General features: G+C 47.6%; 1 protein-coding gene across 4 annotated transcripts in view; it reads right to left on the reverse strand.

Annotated features, from left to right (window-relative positions):
• rgs19 (regulator of G protein signaling 19) overlaps window positions 1–10,000 on the reverse strand; it is a 25,896-nt gene that overhangs the window by 3,220 nt on the left and 12,676 nt on the right. For 3 of the 4 annotated variants that reach the window (XM_074681794.1, XM_074681796.1, XM_074681797.1), the window contains 3 exons: window positions 1,703–1,875; window positions 1,359–1,457; window positions 643–877 (listed from right to left, as the gene is read on the reverse strand). In XM_074681794.1, the coding sequence (XP_074537895.1) occupies window positions 643–877; window positions 1,359–1,457; window positions 1,703–1,875 (507 nt within the window). The remainder of the gene's footprint in view (window positions 1–642; window positions 878–1,358; window positions 1,458–1,702; window positions 1,876–10,000) is intronic. The other variant, XM_074681795.1, reaches the window with a different exon arrangement.

Below are 10,000 nucleotides of genomic sequence, written 5' to 3' on the forward strand. Positions count from 1 at the left end.
TGAAGGCGTTCAGCGGTGATCACAAATATTAAATCAGCTGATTCAATCATCCAGTCAGAGACAACATTTGCTGCAAATTTCAAGGAATTCCCTGAAGATGATCCAGAGATTTCTCATTTTCAGGAACGGGACGGAGTCTTCATCTCATCATTTTCTCAGAGATAAACAGGGTCAGGGTTAAAGTGTGGGAGTGGGAACAGGCTGGGTCCAGCTCTGAGTCCGTCTCCTCTTTCTGAGAGAGTCTGATCTGAGGCCTGCTGACGGCTCCCAGCTCCAGGTCTGAGACCAACTCTGCTGAAGGGCTGTTCATGTCTTTAAGACGACTTTCTGTCTCTGTTGGTAAAACTAAACGATGAAAGCCTCACACAAACCAGAACCATCAGAAACTGTTTACGAAACCTTTCACTTCCCTTAATTAAAAGCATCTTCATTTTGAAACTGGAGCTCAGACATTGAGCAACGTTGTCCTGATGGATCCACATCCTGAAGTCATTATCTGACAGAACCACACAGCCCAAAATCTGCAACCCGCTCAAAACTTCCCCAGGAAAACCTCTCAGGGAGTCCAGACCAGGACCCTGTCTCTGGTTTTACCTCAGAGGGTCTGCTCTTAGACTTAGACCTGGAGTCAACGCCTCCTACCTCTTTGGGGGACAGGATGGAGATGTAGTCCTCGTAGATGGAGCGAGCTTTCTCCTCGATGGAGCTCTTGTTCATGTCCTCCTTCAGGTCCTCACAGGCGAGCCAGAACAGCATGTTCTCCTCGCTGTACTCCGTCCGGAGGAACTCCCGGAAAACGTTGCGCCCCGCCGGGTTTCTCATCAGCTTGTCGAAGGACTGGGACCAGAGCCGCATCTCCTCCAGGGAGGGTTTGGAGCTGAGGAGGAAGGAGATCAGAGACGCTCAGAGTCGGCTGTTTGCTCCTCATCTGCTCTGTTTGATCAACCACTGGGAAGGGTTAATCTGTCAACAGCGGCAGGTTCAGAGACAGAGGTCAGCAAACAAAGAGTCAGCAGCTCCTCTGTGTGTGTGTGTGTGTGTGTGTGTGTGTGTGTGTGTGTGTGTGTGTGTGTGTGTGAGTGAGTGTGTGTGTGTGAGAGGATTCAACACTTTCTAAACGCTTTCATTTCCAGCCAGCGATCAGCTGACTGACACCTTGTCTCACAGTGAGAGCGAGACTTAAAGGTTCAGATTTGACTGAAACTTCCTGCTCCTCACAAACAGCTGAAGCAGCATCATCGAGCAGTGTCTGACGAGCTACCTGCACAGTCTGCTCTGAAAGTCCCAAAGCAACAACCCAGAGCAGGTTCAGAGCTCCTGGGAGGTGAGGGGGACGAACTGAGCGCGTGCAGACTCACCAAGCTTCACAGTTGGGGATGGCTTCCATCTTGGTGTCCTGGGAAATCCTCTTCCTCCTGCTCCGCCGCCGCCGCTCCTCTTCATTCCTGACGGTGAGACTGACATGATAAGACGGCTTTCAGACAGGAAACACACACACACACACACACACACACACACTCAGTCGTGCTCCCACACACACTTTACCACAGCTGACTGAGGAGCACTGACCATAAAACACACGTTATCACACACCACAACGAGGTTACTGCGCCTTTAAGAGGCTACAGAACGACTGGCTACAGGTGTGTGTGTGTGTGTGTGTGTGTGTGTGTGTGTGTGTGTGTGTGTGTGTGTGTCTCACCATGAGCAGCTGCAGCAGCAGCACCAGCAGAAGCAGCAGGCGTTTGGCCGTTGGGAATTCTGGGTCGTGGTCATGCCCCGCCCCCCTCCCGTCCCGCTCAGCGCTGAGGTCTCGCTGCGACCTCCTCCCATGGCCAGCTCGCCGCCTCGCTCGGCCGGGCTCGGACCTGTGTACTGCAGAGAGAGACGGAGCGTTAAGCTCAGCGATGAAGATTAAAAAATAACACTCATGAAAAAATACAGTGTTTGTGTCAGCTGTGGCGCCCCCTGTGGACAGCCTGCTGCTCCCATCGACTTTCCTCTGTGTCTGTTTATTTACCAACAGCTCCTCAGCTTTACTTTAAAGCTGAAACAGGAGGAAACTTCACAAAGAGAGCGAGACTTCAGACGTTTTTAACGTTTTAACGTTTTAATGAAGGAATCAACAAAGGCTCAGAGAGAGACGCTCCACAGGCTCCGGTTACAGCTTCTCCAGGATTTACACACCACCACAACACTTCCTCCACTAAACAAAACACCAGGAAGAAATAAGACTCACCCTGCAGAGTGTGTGTGTGTGTGTGTGTGTGTGTGTGTGTGTGTGTGTGTGTGTGTGTGTGTGTGTGTGTGTGTGTGTGTGTGTGTGTGTGTAAAAACAGAGAAACTTGAGCTCAGAGTGAGAAAGAGTCTAAAAATGTTCCTCACGTGATCACGCTGTTTACACTCATCACACACACACACACACACACACACACACACACACACACACACACACACACACACACAGACACACACACACACACACACACACACACACACACACACACACACACACACACACACACACAGACAGAGGTATAGAGTGTTTAATGAGACACTCCCGTGTGTGTGTATGTGTGTGTGTGTGTGTGTGTGTGTGTGTGTGTGTGTGTCTGTGTGTGTGTGTGTTTGTCCTCCAGGATGATCCGCTCACAGAGAAGGAGCTGAAGTGAATAAACTCGTCAACCTGCTGTCAGCTGCCTCTCAGCCGTTAAAGGGACATTTCACAGACTTATCATCAAAGGTTCCCCCTCAGTTTGATCAGGGTTTGACACCAACGCCTCAGACCTGCTGGTTTCATTATTAGTTATTAATTAACAGGAGGATCACAGGGCAGGTAACGATGATTAAAGCAGATTAACGCACGTTTCTCTGCTGTGAAGCTGCTCTGAGGTTTAAAGATGGAGGGACGGGGTCACAGTATGTCCCGACGTCTCCACGGTGGAGCTGGGGAATCGAACCGTGCACCACGAGTTTACTTTTCTTCAACATTGATGATTAAACGTCACCATTCCCCTCACTCTGCGCCACAGCTACAGGTTAGTTTAAGACCGTAGACCTGAACTCAGAGCCAGGTACAGGGACTAAAGCCCCGGTTCCACCAAGTGGTCCAGGTTGGATCAGTCCAGTCTGGTTAGGGATGGGTACCTTTCACAATTGAACCAATACGGTACCAATATCTGGTCCTTTTTTGTGTTCATGTGGTAAAAAAATGTCAATTTAATAAAAGTTAGCAGGAATAAAATCTTAAATTTCTTTAATTTCACATGTTTATTCTTCAATATTTAACCTTGCAACGCTGTGTTCATGTCCAGCATGGAAAATTACCTACTCTTCCAGTCCCTCACTGTCACAAGGATGCATTTAGGTACCTAAACATGGTACCTTTTGATTTTCCATGAATCAATACCCGGTACTTTTGACAGAATTCAGTCAGTACCTATAAAAGTACCTCATTCGGTACCCACCCCTAAGTCTGGTTCGGGTTGGGTCAGTGCAGCCTGATCCTGTTTGTGTTTCCACGGCTAACCGTGTCCTTCTTGGTAGACGGCGTGTTAGCTGGATGCTAATAGCTGTGTAAGCTTGGTAACAGCGTGACGCCATGTCAGGGTTATGTGTTGTTCTTTATCCCCGCTGTCACACAGGAAGTGATGATTCTTTCCACCAATCAGCAGCCTGCAGAGTTTCTAGCTCCACCTTCAGGGATCGGATCAGTTTAGTCTGACACCCCAACAGAAGGGGACCAGGAAGTGGGACGGTACGGGTCCATAATTTGGGGACCTGTCCTGGTTTTAGTCAAAGGAAACGCCACAGAGTGTGTGCCGTACAGAGATGAACCGAGCGGGACCATTTGGTGGAAACAGATCGTAGAATGCTCTACAACCTGGATGTATTCAATCACAGGTGACAGGAGTCGTCTCACAGCGTAGTTCAGAGACAGAGCCGTGGGATTAAACTGATGAATAACGATGAAAGCTGGTGGTGCTAGCTCTGCTAGCGTTAGCCACACTCTGCAAACTGACCCAGCATCATTCAGCTGTGGCCTGAAGCTGAGGAAACGCTCTTTACAGACTACGCTAACTATCCCAGGGATCTTTGGACACACACACACACACACACAACACACTCATGCACACACTCATACACACACTCACACACAGACTCAGGTGATTGGTCGGTGATGTCGTCTGCAGAGCTCAGGTCACAGAAAAACAAAAACCTCAGAAATCAGAAAGTGTTAACAGGAAGTGATCTGTTTGTGTTTCTGTGTGTGTTAGTCAAACATCAACATGTTTCTGTGTGTGTGTGTGTGTGTGTGTGTGTGTGTGTGTGTGTGTGTGTGTGTGTGTGTGTGTGTGTGTGTGTGTGTGTGTGTGTGTACAGCCTCTCTCTGACTGTGTTTTCTGACCCCTATCCTCTGACAGCAGTGTGAGCAGTGATATAATCTGGATTCTGTCAGTCCATCATGTGGAGCTTTAAACAGATCCAGATCATATAGAAGCTGAAGCTGACGTGATGTAAGAGGAAACAGATCAGCCTCCAGGACGCTGCTGGGCCAGCTGTAGACCTCTGTGTGTGTGTGTGTGTGTGTGATTATCAGTGTGTATCTGTGTGTGATCACGGCTCCATCACATGATGCATCACACTGCTGCTCTGTCCTCATCCCAGCCCCCTGCTCCTCCTCCTCCTCTCTGCACCTCCTCCTCTCTGCACCTCCTCCTCTCTGCGTAGTGTCGTGGACTCCTCCCTGACCGGCCTCTGGGCTTTCACCTCCCTGTGTTTTACTCCTCTTTAACCTCAGACCTCTCCTTTCCTTCCTCCCTGAAACCTCTGGGTGAGGAGACTCTGAGGTGTCGTCCTGTCAGCGTTCAGGAACGGTGATAAACTCTAAACTCCTCTGGGAAAGAAACCTACTTCTCTTTTTAAAGAAATATTAAACTCTAATCTCTGCTGCGCTGTGTTACAGCCTGTGGTCAGAGCTGAGGATGACTTCAGACGCTCCCCTTTCCCATCATGCCGTCTGATCCTCGTCACCACAGTGGACAAAAAAAAGTTTAAAAAGACGGAGAGGACGACTCCTCACAGGCAGCACACACTGCTGACAGGTGGACAGACCTGTGCTCACTTCCTTTAAACACACACACACACACACACACACACACACACACACACACACACACACACACACACACACACACACACACACACACACACACACACACACACACACACACACACACACTCTGCCCGGATGTCAGTTGGCTGCACAGTCAGAGAAAGAAGAAGAAGAACACTCCCTCTGTTTTTATCTACCACCACATCTTTTATCACCAGCAGCTATCACATTTCTGCCTCTGAGGGTGTGTGTGTGTGTGTGTGTGTGTGTGTGGGGGGGGGGGGGCTGAGCAGGATAAGGTGAGGCCACAGAGGAAGAGTGTGTGTCCTTTTCATTGAGTTACTTTTGAACCCAGAAAATAAATAAAAGGAGAAAAGTTTGAAAAAGAAGAAGAAGAGAGAGACAAACAGAACAAAGTGAGGAGGAGAGAAGCTCTGCTACAGTTACAGCACGTTTCACTTCCTCTTTTCATCTGTGTGTGTGTGTGTAAGTGTGTGTGTGTGTGTGTGTGTGTGTGTGTGTGTGTGTGTGTGTGTGACATGATTCAGTGGGTGCGTGTATCTGATGAGGCTGCGTTACTTAAGAAATAAAAACCACACACACCACGCTGAACTTTCTCTATTCTGAGCTGACAGGGCACACACACACACACACACACACACACACACACACACACACACACACACACACACACACACACACACACACACACACACACACACACACACACACACACACACACACGCTGCACCTGCTAGCAGGGTTTACGTCATTAAACGCTCATTTTATGGATTAATCTGAGAGATTACTGCTCTGTAATTTCAACGCCCAATCACACACAGCCCTGTGTGTGTGTGTGTGTGTGTGTGTGTGTGTGTGTGTGTGTGTGAGAGGTGGCTCCTGCTCCTGACTCCCTCTGTCACTGACTCCTGACGGTTACGTCGACCACTCAGCTCGCTGAGGCGTCGGCTCGCTGAGGCGTCAGCTCGCTGAGGCGTCAGCTCGCTGAGGCGTCCATGAGTTTGTTAGAGACGTCTTTACACGTCGTGTTTTCATGAGGAGTGAGACGTCGTGTGTTTTTCCTATCTCTGCTGGGTGCTGGACGTACGGGTCAGAATGTGGAGGGTTAGAGTGGACATGTAAACCTTGGTTTCCATGGCAACGTGTCGGTGATGGTCGATCGTTGAGGAGGCCGGTCCAGATTAACGGATCAGAATCAGAGCCGGACTCTGTGAGTCCACGTTTTCAGCCCTGATCTCTAACACCTCATCACCTCTGACCTGTCTTCGTCCTGTCAGTGGAGCAGACGTTTCTCCACACGCCACTTTAAAACTTCACAGTTTACAGAAAATAAAAACAAACTAATGTTTTTGTTTTTTCAGAAAAAGAGGAGGGTTCAGGTCTGAGACAGCTGGACTCATCAGGACTGGGGCACATGATGAGAGAGGGGAACCCCAACAGTTATTACATTTGGATAAAGAGACTTAGTGGTTTAGGACAAAGCGTCTGCTGAATGTAGAAATGAACTGTGAGCATCAGACTTCCCATGATGCCTGAGTGAAGTGGACATTTGATGAGCGTTTGCAGACGAGCAGTGGAGCAGCATTTACAGCAGGAGATGATCCACTCCGACAGAAACCCTGAGAAACTTTCACGTTTTCATTTCTGGGTAAAATCGCTGCTCGATCCAGACGAGGAGGATGAACTCCAGTCCAGGAGCTCCAGGTGTCAGCTGATTATTGGTCCTCTAGAAGGGATGAGGTCACAGCCCTGAAAACCCTACATCTGACTCCAGATTTATCAATCCTGACGTTTCCTAGAGAGGAGAATCCACAGGTGGATTTCTGAGCCCAGGACCCAGGACCCACAGAGACGGAGAGAAAGATGCTAATGGAGGAGAAGAGGCTGGGATGTTGGTGGTCTGGTTCATGAAGTAATGGATCCGTCACGCCCGGCTCTGACCCTTCCTCTGACCCGTCCTCTGACCCGTCCTCTGACATCACTTCCTGCACAGAGTCGTTTTGACGTCACCTGTGAGACTTCCTCTCTTTCCTCTTTGTGTTGACTCCTGTTTCAGGAAATATCAGACACTCTGAGTGCTGGAGTCGCTTCTTTTAAAGTGTTGTTGCCCAGTGTCGTGGTTGGTGGGGCTTTCCCCAAAGATCACAAATCCATGAGCGGCACGAGGACCAAAAGTCCCTCTGATGACATCACCACGCCGCCAGACAAAGTTCAGCAGAGACAAGAGAGATCTGAGTTTTTCTCTGCTGAAAACGATTTCTGTGATTAATTTTGTAGTGATGGTGGACACTGGAGCCTAATTGTCAGACAGAAAAAGGACAGAAGAGCAGAAGAAAGAGAAACAGGAGAGAGATAGAGCACAAGCTAAAGGCTAACACATGAGCTAAAAGCTAACAACAGTCTGTTTGTGCTAATGTTGTCTCCAACCCACAGTCAGCAGTTATTCTGCAGTGGTCTGTTCAAACTTGAGAGTCTATCAATAAAATGAAGAGCCAGGTTATGTTAGCTCTGCTTGGTGAGGTTGGAGTTGGTAGATGAGCTCTGGTAGGACAGAACCAGGATTCACTAACGTTACACGTTACAGACACGTCTCAGAGCACCAGGCTGTGACGAACACTCAGTCTGCTCAGCTTCAGGACGATAAACCTCAACGTCGCCTCAAACAGAGAAAATCAGGGTTAAAAAGGTCAGATAGTCTCACCTTGGCCGGAGCCACAGCTTTAGAACAGTTGGTGACGATGCTCATGGGAAATGGAGTCTTGATCCTAGATTCTGATCGTTCTCTCAGTTCTCAAAGAGGGATATAAAGAATATTCTAGACCAGGGGTCTTCAACGGTTTTCAGACCAAGGACCCCCTGACTGAGAGGGACAGAGCAGGGACCCCCCCCCCCCCCCCCCCCCCCCCCCCCCCCCCCCAAATAGATCAGCTCACCTGGTTCTGGACATAACGTGTTATTTTTCATGATATGTGTATGAAAACTGTTTCTAATCCAATCTTCAACCATTCATTTAACAACAGCTGCTGCTAAAGAAATCACTCTGACATTCAATGAACAGGGACGACTGAATCTGAACTTAGACCAAAACCTGCCCTGAACACCTGGTGACCAACCACAACCTCCACACCTGACAGGTGAGACAGGAAGACCACTGGTCAGCTTTCAGCAGAACATGCAGAGAAGAGAGCTTCACACATGTTTCAGACAAACAGTGACACTGAAGTTTGGTGACAGCGTGTTCAGGACTGGAAAGAGTTTCCCCAAGCGTGTTCAGGACTGGAAAGAGTTTTCCCCAGTCCCCCACAGAAAGAGTTATTAAAACATATCATCAACAGATCCAGAGGCTGAAACACTGAACCCCCTGAACCCAGAGGAAACAGACGTCAGAGACACTACAGAGCTGAAGCTGATCTGATATCTAAACAAACACTACACAGAGCTGAAGCTGAACTGATATCTGTCCTAAGACAAACACTACAGAGCTGAAGCTGAACTGATATCTGTCAGAAACAAACAACACTACAGAGCTGAAAGCTGAACTGATATCTGTCTGAAACAGAACAAACACTACAGAGCTGAAGCTGAACTGATATCTGTCCTAAACAAACAAACACTACAGAGCTGAAGCTGAACTGATATCTGTCCTAAACAAACACTACAGAGCTGAAGCTGAACTGATATCTGTCTGAAACAAACAAACACTACAGAGCTGAAGCTGAACTGATATCTGTCCTGAAACAAACACTACAGAGCTGAAGCTGACTGATATCTGTCCTAAACAAACACTACAGAGCTGAAGCTGAACTGATATCTGTCTGAAACAAAAAACACTACAGAGCTTGAAGCTGAACTGATATCTGTCCTGAAACAAACAAACACTACAGAGCTGAAGCTGAACTGATATCTGTCTGAAACAACAGACACTACAGAGCTGAAGCTGAACTGATATCTGTCCTAAACAAACACTACAGAGCTGAAGCTGAACTGATATCTGTCTGAAACAAACAAACACTACAGAGCTGAAGGCTGAACTGATATCTGTCTGAAACAGACAAACACGACAGAGCTGAAGCTGAACTGATATCTGTCTGAAACAAACAAACACTACAGAGCTGAAGCTGAACTGATATCTGTCCTAAACAAACACACACTACAGAGCTGAAGCTGAACTGATATCTGTCTGAAACAAACAAACACTACAGAGCTGAAGCTGAAACTGATATCTGTCCTAAACAAACACTACAGAGCTGAAGCTGAACTGATATCTGTCTGAAACAAACAAACACTACAGAGCTGAAGCTGAACTGATATCTGTCTGAAACAGACAAACACTACAGAGCTGAAGCTGAACTGATATCTGTCCTAAACAAACACTACAGAGCTGAAGCTGAACTGATATCTGTCTGAAACAAACAAACACTACAGAGCTGAAGCTGAACTGATATCTGTCCTAAACAAACACTACAGAGCTGAAGCTGAACTGATATCTGTCCTAAACAAACAAACACTACAGAGCTGAAGCTGAACTGATAACTGTCTGAAACCAACACTACAGAGCTGAAGCTGAACTGATATCTGTCTGAAACAGACAAACACTACAGAGCTGAAGCTGAACTGATATCTGTCCTAAACAAACAAACACTACAGAGCTGAAGCTGAACTGATATCTGTCCTAAACAAACAAACACTACAGAGCTGAAGCTGAACTGATATCTGTCCTAAACAAACACTACAGAGCTGAAAGCTGAACTGATATCTGTCCTAAACAAACACTACAGAGCTGAAGCTGAACTGATATCTGTCTGAAACAAACACTACAGAGCTGAAGCTGAACTGATATCTGTCCTAAACAAACACTACAGA

This window comes from Halichoeres trimaculatus, unplaced genomic scaffold (assembly GCF_033239565.1).
Source record: "Halichoeres trimaculatus isolate MK-OKI-2021-1 unplaced genomic scaffold, fHalTri1.1 fHalTri1_scaffold_11, whole genome shotgun sequence".
Classification (NCBI taxonomy): domain Eukaryota; kingdom Metazoa; phylum Chordata; class Actinopteri; order Labriformes; family Labridae; genus Halichoeres; species Halichoeres trimaculatus.